General features: G+C 37.7%; 1 protein-coding gene across 7 annotated transcripts; it reads left to right on the top strand.

Moving 5' to 3' along the window:
- The first annotated feature begins 186 nt into the window (after positions 1–186).
- LOC105285387 (leucine-rich repeat flightless-interacting protein 2) lies at positions 187–13,316 on the top strand. Of its 7 annotated transcripts, none has more exons than XM_011349544.3 (9): positions 187–742; positions 5,560–5,737; positions 8,006–8,141; positions 8,222–8,361; positions 8,859–9,122; positions 11,115–11,259; positions 11,344–11,469; positions 11,611–11,825; positions 11,906–13,316. In XM_011349544.3, exons 2-9 carry the CDS (start codon positions 5,654–5,656, stop codon positions 12,014–12,016), a joined length of 1,221 nt encoding a protein of 406 aa, XP_011347846.1. In that variant the 5' UTR covers positions 187–742; positions 5,560–5,653; the 3' UTR covers positions 12,017–13,316. The 7 variants fall into 7 exon arrangements, with proteins under 7 accessions (XP_011347846.1, XP_011347849.1, XP_011347850.1 ...); XM_011349547.3 differs by having other exon boundaries at positions 5,606–5,737; XM_011349548.3 differs by having other exon boundaries at positions 187–674; positions 5,606–5,737.
- Positions 13,317–17,471: the final 4,155 nt, after the last annotated feature.

Raw genomic sequence — 17,471 nt, forward strand, 5'->3', positions numbered from 1 at the left:
GCCTTCCTGCTCGCTCAGTATGCACTTTCCCCTAAAACAGCTAATTCACGCCGAGAGCCATCTGATCCAATTTACGATCGATTGGTACGATCGATAACGGTGAAGTAACATCCCGTTCGGTCGAGAGATGGCTCCGACTCGGATGCATGTAGGCGCGGCGCGAAGTGGCGCGAGCGGCGCAGCGCACACTGTGCGCTTTTGCGTGTTGCGTACATACGTACGTTGCCGTTTCGTTTAGTCTCGCGGTGCACGGAGAGTGATTCGAGCGATCGAGGGATGCGTCTCTCGCCGAGCCCGAGCGCGATATCGCGCCCTGCGTTCGCAAGTCGCCGCCTGTGATTGAGGGAGCGAGAGAGCGCCCGCCGCCGCCGCCGTCGGTCCTGCCGGTCACTGGGAAATCCCAAGCGAAGCCCACGTACCGCGAGATACATAGAGCCCGTCGCCGCCGATCGTAGATTACGGCAGGCCTAATAACGGAGATACCGCAAAGTCACACGCGCAGGACTTCCCCCAAGTCCCATACCACAAATGGTCATTGTGAGAGACACGGTCGTTCGATTCCCGTCAATTGTATATTTATAGTGCGCGTAGATCCCGATTTGTAGTTTTGCGTACGGTAGTGCGCCCGGAAAAATTATGCATCTGTCCACTGGTTGACGACGTGTCCCAATATCGTAAGTGCTCGCCTGCAGCGAGTCAGCCAGAGTTGGTGGAGCCCCGAGATAAAATATAGCTATATATTGTAAGACATTTTATATACAGGGTGTTTCCTAAGTAAGTAGACAAACTTGAGGAGGATATTCCTTGGCTTATTTTAAGAAGAAAAGGTCATATATGTCCTAAACTGCTTTTTTATTTTTGAGCGTGTACGTCAATCAATGGAAAGGAGAGTTGAGGCGTGTATCATGGCTGCAGGTGGACATTTTCAGCAGTTACTGTGATGTTATTATTTTTCTTTTTGGTTACTATTGTTTTTCATTTGTTTCATTTGCAATAACACAAACTGTTCTATAATAAACGAAAAGTGAACGAAAACAGTGATGTACTTTTTTCTGGAAAACAAAGCAGTTTGGGACATATGTTTATATGACCTTTTCTTCTTAAAATAAGCCAAGGAATATCCTCCTTAAGTTTGTCTACTTACTTAGGAAACACCCTGTATATATGTATATGTATGTATATATGCAGCATACATATATACATACACACATATATATATGCATATATATGTATATCGTCTGCGAGTGCTCGCTTGTGATGGTATTACATGCATACGTGCTGTGAAATATCAGATTTTTGCGTTCGCCTTATCAACGCGTATCCGATTACGTCCTTTTGCGTAGCCTTGACGAGCCTTGTGGTTATACATACGCGTTATCGTCGTAGTCGCGCATTACGCATAAAAAAAAAACGCAAGTTGTAACGAAATTTCGGAGCTGTGACTGTCCACGAAGTAACTAGTGATCTACGTATCGTTACGGGTAAATCGGTCAATTTATAGAATTTTGCATAACGAGAGTAGAATGCACTCTTCGCGTGTTACTTGAAAAACCGCGTTGCCACTATCGTTCCTTTCAGTGCTGCAATTTGTACAGCTTTAATCATACAATTATCGTGTGCGGCGGAAAAGTTGACGTACATTGAACTGTCAAAATAATTTCTCTTAAGGTGATCCTGGAGTTGCTAGTGAACTATTTTTTCACTATAGCGATGGTAATTGCAATTTCGAAAATTCTCTTTATTGCTTGTGCAGAATAAAAACTCCTTTTCCACAAATGAAGTACAGATAGAAAGAAAGCCCGCTCTACAGGACTTTATATTCAAAATGGAAAAAAGTTAGAAAAGACAAATGCAAGTTTTTAACTTTTTTCCATTTCGAATATAAAGTCCTGTAGAGCGGGCTTTCTTTCTATCTATACTTCATTTGTGGAAAAGGAGTTTTTATTCTGCACAAGCAATAAAGAGAATTTTCGAAATTGCAATTACCATCGCTATAGTGAAAAAATAGTTCACTAGCAACTCCAGGATCACCTTAAGGGGAAGCTGGAGTTGCTAGTGAACTATTTTTTCACTATAGCGATGGTAATTGCAGTTTCGAAAATTCTCTTTATTGCTTGTGCAGAATAAAAAATCCTTTTCCACAAATGAAGTATAGATAGAAAGAAAGTCCGCTCTACAGGACTTTATATTCAAAATGGAAAAAAGTTAGAAAAGACAAATGCAAGTTTTTAACTTTTTTCCATTTCGAATATAAAGTCCTGTAGAGCGGACTTTCTTTCTATCTATACTTCATTTGTGGAAAAGGATTTTTTATTCTGCACAAGCAATAAAGAGAATTTTCGAAACTGCAATTACCATCGCTATAGTGAAAAAATAGTTCACTAGCAACTTCAGCTTTCCCTTAAGGTGATCCTGGAGTTGCTAGTGAACTATTTTTTCACTATAGCGATGGTAATTGCAGTTTCGAAAATTCTCTTTATTGCTTGTGCAGAATAAAATATCCTTTTCCACAAATGAAGTATAGAGAGAAAGAAAGTCCGCTCTACAGGACTTTATATTCAAAATGGAAAAAAGTTAAAAATTTGCATTTGTCTTTTCTAACTTTTTTCCATTTTGAGTATAAAGTCCTGTAGAGCGGACTTTCTTTCTATCTATACTTCATTTGTGGAAAAGGATTTTATTCTACACAAGCAATAAAGAGAATTTTCGAAACTGCAATTACCATTGCTATAGTGAAAAAATAGTTCACTAGCAACTCCAGGATCACCTTAAGGGGAAGCTGAAGTTGCTAGTGAACTATTTTTTCACTATAGCGATGGTAATTGCAGTTTCGAAAATTCTCTTTATTGCTTGTGCAGAATAAAAAATCCTTTTCCACAAATGAAGTATAGATAGAAAGAAAGTCCGCTCTACAGGACTTTATATTCGAAATGGAAAAAAGTTAAAAACTTGCATTTGTCTTTTCTAACTTTTTTCCATTTTGAATATAAAGTCCTGTAGAGCGGACTTTCTTTCTATCTGTACTTCATTTGTGGAAAAGGAGTTTTTATTCTGCACAAGCAATAAAGAGAATTTTCGAAATTGCAATTACCATCGCTATAGTGAAAAAATAGTTCACTAGCAACTCCAGGATCACCTTAAGGGGAAGCTGGAGTTGCTAGTGAACTATTTTTTCACTATAGCGATGGTAATTGCAGTTTCGAAAATTCTCTTTATTGCTTGTGCAGAATAAAAACTCCTTTTCCACAAATGAAGTACAGATAGAAAGAAAGTCCGCTCTACAGGACTTTATATTCAAAATGGAAAAAAGTTAGAAAAGACAAATGCAAGTTTTTAACTTTTTTCCATTTCGAATATAAAGTCCTGTAGAGCGGACTTTCTTTCTATCTATACTTCATTTGTGGAAAAGGATTTTTTATTCTGCACAAGCAATAAAGAGAATTTTCGAAACTGCAATTACCATCGCTATAGTGAAAAAATAGTTCACTAGCAACTTCAGCTTCCCCTTAAGGTGATCCTGGAGTTGCTAGTGAACTATTTTTTCACTATAGCAATGGTAATTGCAGTTTCGAAAATTCTCTTTATTGCTTGTGTAGAATAAAATCCTTTTCCACAAATGAAGTATAGATAGAAAGAAAGTCCGCTCTACAGGACTTTATACTCAAAATGGAAAAAAGTTAGAAAAGACAAATGCAAATTTTTAACTTTTTTCCATTTTGAATATAAAGTCCTGTAGAGCGGACTTTCTTTCTCTCTATACTTCATTTGTGGAAAAGGATATTTTATTCTGCACAAGCAATAAAGAGAATTTTCGAAACTGCAATTACCATCGCTATAGTGAAAAAATAGTTCACTAGCAACTCCAGGATCACCTTAAGGGAAAGCTGAAGTTGCTAGTGAACTATTTTTTCACTATAGCGATGGTAATTGCAGTTTCGAAAATTCTCTTTATTGCTTGTGCAGAATAAAAAATCCTTTTCCACAAATGAAGTATAGATAGAAAGAAAGTCCGCTCTACAGGACTTTATATTCGAAATGGAAAAAAGTTAAAAACTTGCATTTGTCTTTTCTAACTTTTTTCCATTTTGAATATAAAGTCCTGTAGAGCGGACTTTCTTTCTATCTGTACTTCATTTGTGGAAAAGGATTTTTTATTCTGCACAAGCAGTAAAGAGAATTTTCGAAACTGCAATTACCATCGCTATAGTGAAAAAATAGTTCACTAGCAACTCCAGGATCACCTTAAGGGGAAGCTGAAGTTGCTAGTGAACTATTTTTTCACTATAGCGATGGTAATTGCAGTTTCGAAAATTCTCTTTATTGCTTGTGCAGAATAAAAAATCCTTTTCCACAAATGAAGTATAGATAGAAAGAAAGTCCGCTCTACAGGACTTTATATTCGAAATGGAAAAAAGTTAAAAACTTGCATTTGTCTTTTCTAACTTTTTTCCATTTTGAATATAAAGTCCTGTAGAGCGGACTTTCTTTCTATCTGTACTTCATTTGTGGAAAAGGATTTTTTATTCTGCACAAGCAGTAAAGAGAATTTTCGAAACTGCAATTACCATCGCTATAGTGAAAAAATAGTTCACTAGCAACTCCAGGATCACCTTAAGGGGAAGCTGAAGTTGCTAGTGAACTATTTTTTCACTATAGCGATGGTAATTGCAGTTTCGAAAATTCTCTTTATTGCTTGTGCAGAATAAAAAATCCTTTTCCACAAATGAAGTATAGATAGAAAGAAAGTCCGCTCTACAGGACTTTATATTCGAAATGGAAAAAAGTTAAAAACTTGCATTTGTCTTTTCTAACTTTTTTCCATTTTGAATATAAAGTCCTGTAGAGCGGACTTTCTTTCTATCTGTACTTCATTTGTGGAAAAGGATTTTTTATTCTGCACAAGCAGTAAAGAGAATTTTCGAAACTGCAATTACCATCGCTATAGTGAAAAAATAGTTCACTAGCAACTCCAGGATCACCTTAAGGGGAAGCTGGAGTTGCTAGTGAACTATTTTTTCACTATAGCGATGGTAATTGCAGTTTCGAAAATTCTCTTTATTGCTTGTGCAGAATAAAAAATCCTTTTCCACAAATGAAGTATAGATAGAAAGAAAGTCCGCTCTACAGGACTTTATATTCGAAATGGAAAAAAGTTAAAAACTTGCATTTGTCTTTTCTAACTTTTTTCCATTTTGAATATAAAGTCCTGTAGAGCGGACTTTCTTTCTATCTGTACTTCATTTGTGGAAAAGGATTTTTTATTCTGCACAAGCAGTAAAGAGAATTTTCGAAACTGCAATTACCATCGCTATAGTGAGAAAATAGTTCACTAGCAGCTCCAGCATCCCCTTAATAAAGTTATTTATTCGACGCTTCGACGTTTCGAGGTAGCGCAATACGAGTGTGCGGGTTGAAACTGTCTTAAACTGGAGGAGGAAACGAACGATTGCGATTGAGAGAGAGAGAGGAGTTTAGATTTAACGCAGAGTTTTGGTTTATGTACAATGACTTCCCCGCCAATTTAACCGCTAGCTTATGTTTGTACAAATTTGTCCTTAGCTAATCGTTTACCTATTAATGTGGTGTTGGATATGGATTCTCCTAGCTAGAATCGTTGCAATTGAAACAAAAGTTGTAAGGAAAGAAATTCAGAATGGAATCAGCTATAGCTGGGCGAAGGCGAACAGCCACGCGGCATTCTGCGGAAGATCAAGCACTCGATCAAATAGCTAAGGAGGTATGATTTCGATTAGAATACACACACGCACACGTGCACACATGTGAAAAAGATAGATAGTAATGTACAGGCGTAAGGCACTACTAAAAGATTGTATTTAGAGGGTGTTGGTATGAAGCGTTCCAAACTTTGAGCTCTTCTGCATCTCCTTCTGCTACATCCTGTGTATATACGTGTACGCTCTGTACTTATATGTATTGGGTTGGTGCATAAGTTCGTAGCGTTTTTTCGCTGTGGTAAACGTTTTTATTTAATACTCATTTGAAATGAACAGAAGACGAGAGATTAATCCGTAATATATTCTCTTGCAGTATCTAGGACTGTCTGCCAACGTTGAGGTAGTTTTTCGATTCCACGCCTGAAGAAATCTGCTGTTTTGGAGTTAAGAAAGTCGTCAAGCCAAGTTTGAAGAGCATTATTGTTATCAAAGGAGATTTCTCGAAGATTGTTGGCTAGAGAGCGGAAAAGGTGGAAATCTGAGGGCGCAAGATCGGGAGAATAAGGGGGATGCGGAATAACCTCCCAACCAAGCTCATGGATAGATGCTTTTGTCATGTTGGCGGAGTGCGGGCGAGCATTATCGTGCTGCAGCAACACTTGATGCAATCTTCCCGGTCGTTTTTCTTGAAGTGCGGCCGCAAGGCGTCTGAGTTGTTGGCAATAAATATCAGCAGTGATGGTTACATTCCTGGGAAGCAATTCGTAATACACGACGCCTTCTGTGTCCCACCAGACGCATAACATCATCTTCTGCGGATGGACACTAGCTTTTATACGGGAGTTGCTTGTTTGTTAGGGCTCAGCCATTCCTTTCTTTGTTTGATGTCGACATAAAGGCACCATTTCTCGTCACCAGTAACGATCCTGGATAGGAATGATCGATGTTGTTCACGAGCTAACCGATAACGAGCAAGCAAAGAAGCACAAATGGCTATCCGCTGATTTCTGTTGTTTCCGCTTAAAGTGTGCGGTATCCATACACCCAATTTTTGAACCTTGCCCATGGAATAAAAATGTCGCACGATGGTCGACTGGTCACAATTCATCACATTTGCCAATTCTCGGGCTGACTGACGTGGATCGTCGTGGATTAAAGCATTTAAACGATCTTCATCAAGGTCTGATGGTCTTCCTGAACGTGGAGAATCACTCAGTTCAAAGTGGCCCTCTTTGAAACGACAAAACCATTTTCTTGCCGTGCTTTTCCCGATGGCATTCTCCCCGTACACGGTATAAATGTTTCGAGTCGCCTCCGCTGCCTTTACTCCTCTGTTAAACTCGAACAGAAGAATATGTCGGAAGTGTTAGTTTTTTTCCACTTGACACTCCATCTTCTGTAGCTCACAGATAGCACTAACGTTCTTCAAATCTGCAAAATGCAAGGCGTATTCACAAGTACAACATTGTCACTCCAAATGACAAATGATAAACAAACTCCGCAATACCGCAGTGTTGCCATACCAAACACAAACGCTACGAACTTGTTCATCAACCCAATACACACGTACCTAAAAGTGGTGAATTTGTCAACGAGACCTCTCGCTGCCATTCTGCGATGCTTCTGTACCATATGCCAGTTCACGTGTGATATAAATAATACGCATTGTATAAATTGCACTCATCAGTTTTATCATAGTGGCTCGGAACATATAAATTGACGCTACAATGGAAAAGCTGAGACTGTCGTGCTTGCAACGATTTAAAAGAACAGTATTTGTACATAGCGCATGCGCTTGTGGCTATCGGCAGACAATTTGTATGCATCTTTTGATATAAAATTGTATTTATACCTTTAGAAAGGAGAAAGCACAAGAATGTAGCAGAAATGTCTCCTACATCTGTTCATTAATTGTTTGTAAGCAGCAATTTTCTTGGATATTGATTTTGAACAATGCGTTTAATTGCGTGCTATATTTTGCTTCGTTCAAACTTGTTGATTTGCATGTCTCTTTCAAATAATGAATGTTTAAATATTATTTTAAATTGAAAGAACTTGGCATAGCTCTCTTTTATATATTAGATTTATTAGAATAAATACATCATAACAAACAGTGAGCTTGATTATAACAATTGTGTATGTAATTTATCTCTGGACAAAAATAGGCAACGGATTATCTCGTTACTCGAGGATTCGTAATTGCCGTGTTGTTCTGTATCTTAATGTTGATGTTAATAGAGGAGCTTTGTAATATGGTGACGTGTTAATAGCCTATCAAATGTAAACGTGTGTTTTTGGTAACAGGATGGATTTTCCATACATACTTTCAGGCAGAAGCAAGGCTGGCTGCTAGAAGACAGGCAAGGGCAGAAGCCAGAGAGATACGAATGCGCGAGCTGGAGAGGCAGCAGAAAGAGGCGGAGGAGAATGCCGACAGGGTTTATGACATGTGCGCAGGTAGTTCAAGTAAATAAGTCACATCATAATTTCACACTCCGGTCGTTTTACATACTCATTCCGTGTATTCAATACGTGGATTATTGTAGCCGACGTGAACAGAACCATGAGAGTAACTCCGGACCCGGTGCGCACGTCGCGGCTTCTGACGAATTCCAACAACTTCCAGTCGAGTCGTAGATCCTCGGAGGATTCACTGGAAGATGCAGGATTAAGTAGGGATATTAGGGTACGTAAACGAGAGCGTGTATAAATTAATTTAGTTTATTGAATCTTAAGGGGAAGCTGGAGTTGCTAGTGAACTATTTTTTCACTATAGCGATGGTAATTGCAGTTTCGAAAATTCTCTTTATTGCTTGTGCAGAATAAAAAATCCTTTTCCACAAATGAAGTATAGATAGAAAGAAAGTCCGCTCTACAGGACTTTATACTCAAAATGGAAAAAAGTTAGAAAAGACAAATGCAAGTTTTTAACTTTTTTCCATTTTGAATATAAAGTCCTGTAGAGCGGGCTTTCTTTCTATCTATACTTCATTTGTGGAAAAGGATTTTTTATTCTGCACAAGCAATAAAGAGAATTTTCGAAACTGCAATTACCATCGCTATAGTGAACAAATAGTTCACTAGCAACTCCAGCATCCCCTTAAATCTTTCATCACGCAAGTTTGAGGAATTGGTGAAGCTTCGGCGATGTATCACTGGCTTTTTTTCAATGTTTACGCGCAGCTGGAATTAAAGGAATTTGAAGAGAAATTCAGAAAGGCCATGATAGCGAACGCTCAGTTAGACAATGAGAAATCGTCTTACGCCTACCAAGTCGATTTATTAAAAGACAAATTGGAGGAGCTGGAGGAAACAACGGCACAATTGCGTAGGGAATTGAGAGAGAAGAATCGAGACGTCGAACAATTGAAACGGGCCAATCAGAGATTGAAGGAGGATTCGGACATCTGCAGAGCACAGTTATTAGAAAGGGATACGCTTATACAAGTATGTGTGTGTTGAATATATTAGGGGTGTGATTTAGTTTTCAGGGTTTTTTTGCTCAAAAACGCATGTATTTAAATATGATAATGGATGAATACCTTAATCAAAATATTTTCCTTCGTTTTCTATAATTTTTTCTCATCTTTCTGGCAAGAGATGGATTCCACCACAATAAAATGACTCTTCTTTTGAGTCGATCCATTCGTCGACAAATTTTCGCACTTCTTTGAAATTATGAAAGTGTGTATCCTCTAAAGCGTGTTGCATCGACCGGAACAAATAATAATCGCATGGAGCAATGTCCGGAGAATACGCGGGGTGCGGTAAGACTTGCCATTCAAGCTCTAATAGTGTTTGTTTCACTGATAACGCAACGTGAGGTCGAGCGTTGTCACGAAGAAGAATTACTTTCCGTCGTTTGCTCGCAATTGGTGGTCGTTTTTCGTCCAATGCTTGCTTCAACTTGTACAATTGGTATCGATAACGATCAGCCGTGACAGTCTCGTGCGGATTTAACAGCTCATAGTACACTATCCCACCAATACAGAGCATTACTTTTGAACCGTGAATATTGCGTCTCGGAGTGGATGTTGATGATCCACCCATGATTTTCCGCGTTTCAGATTATCAAAATAGATCCACTTTTCATCCCCAGTAACAATCCGAGACAAAAGACTCTTCTTTTTTTGCCTGCCGATCAACGAAATGCAAATGTTCAAATGGCACTTTCCGATAATTGATGTCGAACCCATTTCCCTTCTTTCTGAATTTTTCCCATTTCATGTAAATGTTTGGTAACTGTTGTACGATCAACATTTAATGCTCTGGCAAGAGATGGATTCCACCACGATAAAATGACTCTTCTTTTCAGTTGATCCATTCGTCGACGAATTTTCGCACTTCTTCGAAATTATCAAAGTGTGTATCCTCTAAAGCGTGTTGCATCGACCGGAACAAATAATAATCGCATGGAGCAATGTCCGGAGAAGACTTGCCATTCAAGCTCTAATAGTGTTTGTTTCACTGATAACGCAACGTGAGGTCGAGCGTTGTCACGAAGAAGAATTACTTTCCGTCGTTTGCTCGCAATTGGTGGTCGTTTTTCGTCCAATGCTTGCTTCAACTTGTACAATTGGTATCGATAACGATCAGCCGTGACAGTCTCGTGCGGATTTAACAGCTCATAGTACACTATCCCACCGAATACAGAGCATTACTTTTGAACCGTGAATATTGCGTCTCGGAGTGGATGTTGATGGTTCGCCTGGATCCACCCATGATTTTCCGTGTTTGGGATTATCAAAATAGATCTACTTTTCATCCCCAGTAACAATTTGAAACAAAAGACTCTTCTTTTTTTGCCCGGCGATCAACGAAATGCAAATGTTCAAATGGCACTTTCCGATAATTGATGTCGAACCCATTTCCCTTCTTTCTGAATTTTTCCCATTTCATGTAAATGTTTGGTAACTGTTGTACGATCAACATTTAATGCCCTGGCAAGTTCTGAAGTGGATTCTGTTGGATGTTCGTCCAATAATGCTTGCAAATCTGCATTTTCAAGCTTTCTTGGTTGTCCCGAGCGTTCTTTGTCCTTCACATCAGTATCACCACTTTTAAAGCGTCTAAACCAGTATTCACACGTCTTAATTGATGGGGCAGAATCACCATAAGTTTCCACAAGAATTCTATAACCGTCAGCCGCAGTTTTCTTTTGATTAAAAAACAAAAGCAACGCATGTCGAAAATGCTCTTTCGGAAGTTGCATTTTTACGATGATATAAACACGATTGTTATTGCATCTATTGCTATAATGCTACTAAATGTCATGGATAATGTCAACACCGTAAGAAACAACAGTTATCGGAAACAGCTATTGGAACAAACTGACACTACAGCTATCTGTTGCAAAATCCTCAAAACTAAATCACACTCCTAATACATATATTAACGTTTTGATAGCGTCACTGAGAAATGTTAAAAATTGTAATTTAGGAAAACGGCTTAGTCATTGTTGACGATGAAGGAAGCGAGGATGAAGAGAATAGAAATATTGAAAATGGACCATGTCATGGAAGAAGAGTACTAGTCAGTACAGAAGCTGCAGAATTATTAGAAACCGCTGGTAAAGGTTCCCTAGGTATGCACTTGATCGAATCCATGCATCTAGTATTATTTATATCGTAAACTTTTATCATCTCTGCAATCCCTATAATTGTTTCAGATGTTCGACTGAGAAAATTTGCCTCCGAGAAGAAGGAATTGCAAGATGAAATTCGACATTTAAGATTAGAGCTGGAAGAGACCAGAAATCGCGTGAGATCCGAGAGATCATCTGGCTCAGTATTAGGTAAACGTTTATACAAATCTGTTTCCCAGCATTGCTTTTCAATTCTACGTGCGATTATTAATACGGAATATAAAAGACTGAAACGATAATTAATAATATTATTAATCATTTATACCAATTAATACACGTCCATTACGACAGGTTCCTTGTCGGATAACGAAGATATTCAGCGTGAGGCAAACAAGTTGCTGGCGGATTATAAATTTAAATTACAAAAGGCGGAGCAAGACATGTCCACGCTGCAGGCGACGGTAGCTAGACTGGAGAGCCAAGTAATTCGTTACAAGTCGGCTGCAGAGGCGTCTGAGAAAGCCGAGGATGAACTGAAGGTGGAGAAAAGGAAGCTGCAACGAGAGGTATGAATCTTTATCTTTATCGCAGACACGATGAGAGATTCATGCATCGCGCACGTTGTACGTTCGTTCTTACTTCCCAGGTGAGGGAGACGCAGGGTCGCGTAGAGGAATTGGAGACCGCGAATTCTCATCTGCAGAGGCGATTGGATAAACTTAAAAATGCTAAATCCGCTCTGCTGAAGGAGCTCTGACGGAGCGACGTGCACAACGATGTACAATGAATCCGTCATTTACTTATAAACCCTGAAAAAGAGATCGTGTGCCGACGTTGCCTCGATATTAATACTACTTAACACTTTGGATGTAGTTTACAAAAAAAGGCGAGGATCACCGTATTCCCGTTATAATATTTCATATTGTAGTGGATGTCACTTGGACACGACCACACAGGAAATCGCTGTGAGGAAGATCCCTACCTCTTACCTCTTACCACTTCTTAACATCACTCGAGTCTTGATTCGATTTGATTTTCGTTACTCCCGCATTGTCCTCTTAGTGAGATGGAGCAAGATATATTTCTTAACGACGCATTTCACACGTTAAAACGTTTTCTACAAATTTATATAAAGCAGTTATGGAGTCGATTCAAAGTTCTTTGTACTTCCACATAGATGACAAACGATTAAATAGTGTAATACGCTTCTGTCTCATTGCAATATGAGTTCGTGGAAATTACTTTAAAATTACTAATATATATATATTTTTTTAAAAGCGCAGAATATTTATAATTATGACGAACGAACGACAAACAGTTAAATGCTTTTTACTTATATTAAATTGAATGCGGCAGAGTATTTCGGTAGTTTCTTCCTTTACCTATCCCTGTGATAAAAGTGTAATGAAAATGTTTAATATAATATACCTAAGGATAAGCATAAAAGCTCGATTTCTATACTGCTAATACCATAATAGTACATTAACAAAATTATGTCAACTCAATTTTCCATGTACCACTAATCAAACTCACATTTGACGCTGACTAAAACCCATGGTATTTTGTTTTACTTGAATTGTCTCCAGAACTGATTCTTGCAACGAATTGTTGTATGCTTATTCGACAGACTGATGTAAGATAAAGCAAACGTAGAGATATACGATAGTGTGGTCTTTGTGTACATTTAAAATAAAGTATATTGTTGAAATCGTTTCACGAACATTCATTAATATTAATTCTTTTTGATGTGTAAAAAGTTTATCAAATATATGACAACTTTATGCATTGTATAATAGTTCAATTAAATTTCAAAAGTTTGTTCAAAAGTATATTATAATTATATAAATTAGATATATTTCTTGGTAAGATGCATCTATCTAGATTTATCTACTGTCTAGGAAATTATAATTATGTTTCAGTTAATTAACTTAATATTATGTACAATCTATTATACATATATTTGTTTGAACTATTTATTTCACATATAATTTTTCTCAGTTATACAAGATAACAGACTGTAAAATTTCGGATAGCAAATAAACTAATCAAAAAGTAAATGTATATTACCTCAACATTCTTTCGACAATACTTTACTCTTGGAACAAAATGCTGTGTCTATATTTCTCTATTAATCGGTAAATTCTAATATACTGAAAGGTAAACAAGTAGAAATCCTGCTCGTAGACCATGTGCGGTGTGCTGCTGTGGAAAAGACGGAAAACGTCTCCACATATCACCGAGTATTACCTGAGTTGGGATATATATACCGTGTTGGAGGACAGAACACGTGATCTATAAGCCTCGTAAGAAGAAAAAAGATAGCCTTCTGCTTCACACGCGATACGGCGGCTTCGTTCACAGTCTAGTATATTATAGAATCCACTAGTACTCAATAATGGAGTTGGAGTACGAATATTTATTGCAGGTCGGATGCATTTATCACGGAAATATCTAATCCAAAAATAAATTTTTTTATTGATAAAGCCATCAGGAACACGCCCATTTGGCTCAAGTAAAGAATTTACTAAAATAAAAGAACGGTGTGTTTAGTGACATCTAGTGTAATTCTGAAACGGGACTAAATATGGCGTATTAAGGGGAAGCTGGAGTTGCTAGTGAACTATTTTTTCACTATAGCGATGGTAATTGCAGTTTCGAAAATTCTCTTTATTGCTTGTGCAGAATAAAAAATCCTTTTCCACAAATGAAGTATAGATAGAAAGAAAGTCCGCTCTACAGGACTTTATATTCGAAATGAAAAAAAGTTAGAAAAGACAAATGCAAGTTTTTAACTTTTTTCCATTTTGAATATAAAGTCCTGTAGAGCGGGCTTTCTTTCTATCTATACTTCATTTGTGGAAAAGGATTTTTTATTCTGCACAAGCAATAAAGAGAATTTTCGAAACTGCAATTACCATCGCTATAGTGAAAAAATAGTTCACTAGCAACTCCAGCATCCCCTTAATCACTAAAAAAACTACGTTAATGAATAGAGGCCCTCCTCAGACGTTTTGCTTATCGTTAAAGACTTTTGAATCGGAAGGTCTGTTTTTTATTCCCGCACTGTCTAACTGGGCATCTATCACGTAACTTTTCCCCTAGGATGGAAAATGAAAAATGAAAATTTTTTCATCTCAGCAGCAAATCATAACGTAAAAGTTCACGCGAAATTTTCATTTTTCATTTTCCATCCTAGGGGAAAAGTTACGTGATAGATGCCCTGGTGCAATACGTTAAAGTGAAACAAGTATATTTTTTCTCACTCTAACCTATTGCACCAGTTCAGCAGTGTAGGAATAAAAAGCAGACCTATAGTCACGAAATAACGTCACCGATTTTGATTGATATCGATGTTTAGGTTAACTACTGGATATTATACGACTGTATGACAACTGTCTATGTTGTACACTGTCTGTACATGAAATATACTCATTAGATTTTAAATCAAACAATGCCCGATTGTTCTGCTAAGAAACAACAATAATTCTGCTAAAAAGTTATGTTATGAAAGTATTTGTTTTAAAACAACGTGCGAAAAAACTACAGTTGATGGTTGCCGGGAAGTAAAACACGATGTAGTACCATCAATGTTCGAATTATTTTACAGGACAAAAACAGGATAAAACATTTCTAATTTTAGCCGAAACGTCATCGATCTAACTTTGCCGTTACTTCGTGACTTTAAACTTCAAGGTCTCTAATTTTAACCGCGATATCCTCTGGGAAATCAAACTTCATTCACCGCGAACGAATTAAATCCTATGGAACAAACTTTTCCTCGTGAAACGTGCAAGTGTCGTTAATTTTGGATTAAGTTATTAGAATGGGGAGACATTTGTTTAAAAAGAAAAAAACGAGTCCTTTAAATAAACTCAACAGAATTTGCAATTTTATTACTTAATTTTACTTGGCATTTTCGAATTGAAGAATGGTAATGCCGCGCTTATGAGAGACGCAAAGTACACAAAACTATTCAATATAATCCATTCTTGTTCAATCTCTTCATTCTCTCTCTCCCTCTCTTTCTCTCCTCTTGGCGCGTACGTACGTATGCTAAGCTATGCATTCTAGGCTGAGAATGTTAAAGCATATTAAAAAGGAACGTAACGAGATCCGTACGAATTATACCTTCGACTCTACATCGATCACAATTAACCCAGGCAGCACATGTTAGCCTAATATATGTTTCTTAGACGTATCTAATGTCTAAGAAACATAAAGTACCATTTAAGAAACGGTTTAAATAGAAACCGTTTTTAGACCTCAATTTTAAAAACGTATTTTTCACCTTTCCACAGAAACGAAAAATGTGTTTTATTAAATTGATTTGAAATTATATAATTAATATAGAAAAAATAGTAATTTCTTCTTACTTTGCGAGTATTAATTATTGTTACATCATACGTTTCAATGTACTCGATTATGGAACAAGAGACAAAAATCAACACAAGCGTGTGTGATTCCCACCTCTGATTCACCAAGCGACCGATAGATGGCCAGGCCAGACGTGACGTTCTCGCAAGTAACATTTGCGTTATCACCTTATAAATAACCATCCGGAAAACCGATCCAATACTCTTTTCTTCTTCTTTTCTTTTGAAACTTTTGAGATCACTGTTACTTGAAGTGATATTTCAAAAGAGTGAGATTCCACTGCACGAAATTTAGAGAGTAATTCATAAAATATAAAAATCTAGTTTTTTACAAAAATGTGACTTAACCCTGTCTATCTTTGAGACACTAATATATAAAATTGATAAATATTTTTCTGATGGTTTCTGAAACGTTTTTTCGTTGGACATTTTTCTGCTAAATAAACGTTTCAATAAAATGGTTATGAAACGTTACGGCAAAACGTTTATGAAACGGTTTTGAAACCAATGTGTGCTGCCTGGGAACGTACAAATGTGCGTCGAACAAAATTGTCAAATTCCATTAAGAATTCAGACGAGCATCGGAGTTACATAAAAGGGTTCGGTCACTACTCTGTGCTCCGTGTAATTACGTAAGAGTAAACATCTATCGCGAAGTTACGAATAATCGATAGCGCGAAAAGGAAAAGCCTGTCGCCCAGTCCGATTGCGCGGCAACGCTAATGTAATGGCTGTGTAATACGGGAAAAACGGTTCCGATTCTGTATAGCTCGTCGCTGGCGAGCAATCGACGTCGCGACGTTATCGTGGAAAGGGCGCTTCTGCGAGGACGCGGCGGGTACGTCAGACGATAAAAGACGTGCACCTCGAACGTCACAAAGGCGTTTTTGATCGTTGAATGTGAAAGCGTATCGGACGACATTGATGCACTCGATTGTACGCTATGTCGATTGATTCTATCGTAGCAACGCGCTGCATCGCCACGCCGCGCCGTATTGCAGTATTTTTACCCTTGACAACCGCCAAACCAAACGTTCACCGTGCACACTCGTTATCGTGTCCTAAATTTTCGAACGGAACTATCTTTCAAACGTCGCCGCGAGAGAGACAAACGCTTACGTTTAATCTGATTGATTTTACTAATGCCATTCCTTCCTTTCGGCAAATCGCCGACAGCTGTAAAATCGATTTATTGATCGTGGGAAAAAAAAGAAAATTTGGCGCTCTTCCCTCCCATACAGCACCGATTAATACAGAAAGCTTTCAGGAAGGTTTCAAAATCATTTCAAGATTTCACATTTCATATGCAACATTTCTGAAAGGATTCCGCAATATGTCATATGAAATGTTGCAACAGAAATGTTTCTAAAACCTACCACATGCAATAAATTGGAAAAAATGTGAATATTGTAAAAAGTAAAATTTATATATATACAGGGTGGCCCATTTTAATTTATACAGTCGATTTTTTAAAAACCTAAAAGAGATACGAAAAAATGTTTCAGACAGACATGTCACGATTTCGAGGGGGACATAAGATGATACCACTGGTTTGACCTTGAATAGTCGTTTGAAGGTCACGCGAAGATCACCTTCAATTTCTTAAATTGAAACCCCAACTTTTTATTGCAGATTCTTATTCTCCATCGAAAAGTAAGTAACTTTTGTCTGAAACATTTTTCCGAAAAATGTCATCTTATGTCCTTAAAATGTCCTCAAAACTCATCTTGAAGATCATTTTAAGGACATAAGATGACATTTTTCGGAAAAATGTTTCAGACAAAAGTTGCATGTTTTCTCGCGTAGAATCCGAATCCGTAATAAAAAAATACCATGTCT

Source organism: Ooceraea biroi, chromosome 13 (genome assembly GCF_003672135.1).
Source record: "Ooceraea biroi isolate clonal line C1 chromosome 13, Obir_v5.4, whole genome shotgun sequence".
In the NCBI taxonomy this organism is placed as follows: Eukaryota; Metazoa; Arthropoda; class Insecta; order Hymenoptera; family Formicidae; genus Ooceraea; species Ooceraea biroi.

Bases quoted from the DNA above. Each gene is read 5' to 3' on its own strand.
- LOC105285387 (XM_011349544.3), top strand. From the start codon at position 5,654: ATGGAATCAGCTATAGCTGGGCGAAGGCGAACAGCCACGCGGCATTCT. The intron at 9,123-11,114 runs GTATGTGTGTGT...ATTGTAATTTAG, and splicing joins AAAGGGATACGCTTATACAA to GAAAACGGCTTAGTCATTGT. The intron at 11,470-11,610 runs GTAAACGTTTAT...CCATTACGACAG, and splicing joins ATCATCTGGCTCAGTATTAG to GTTCCTTGTCGGATAACGAA.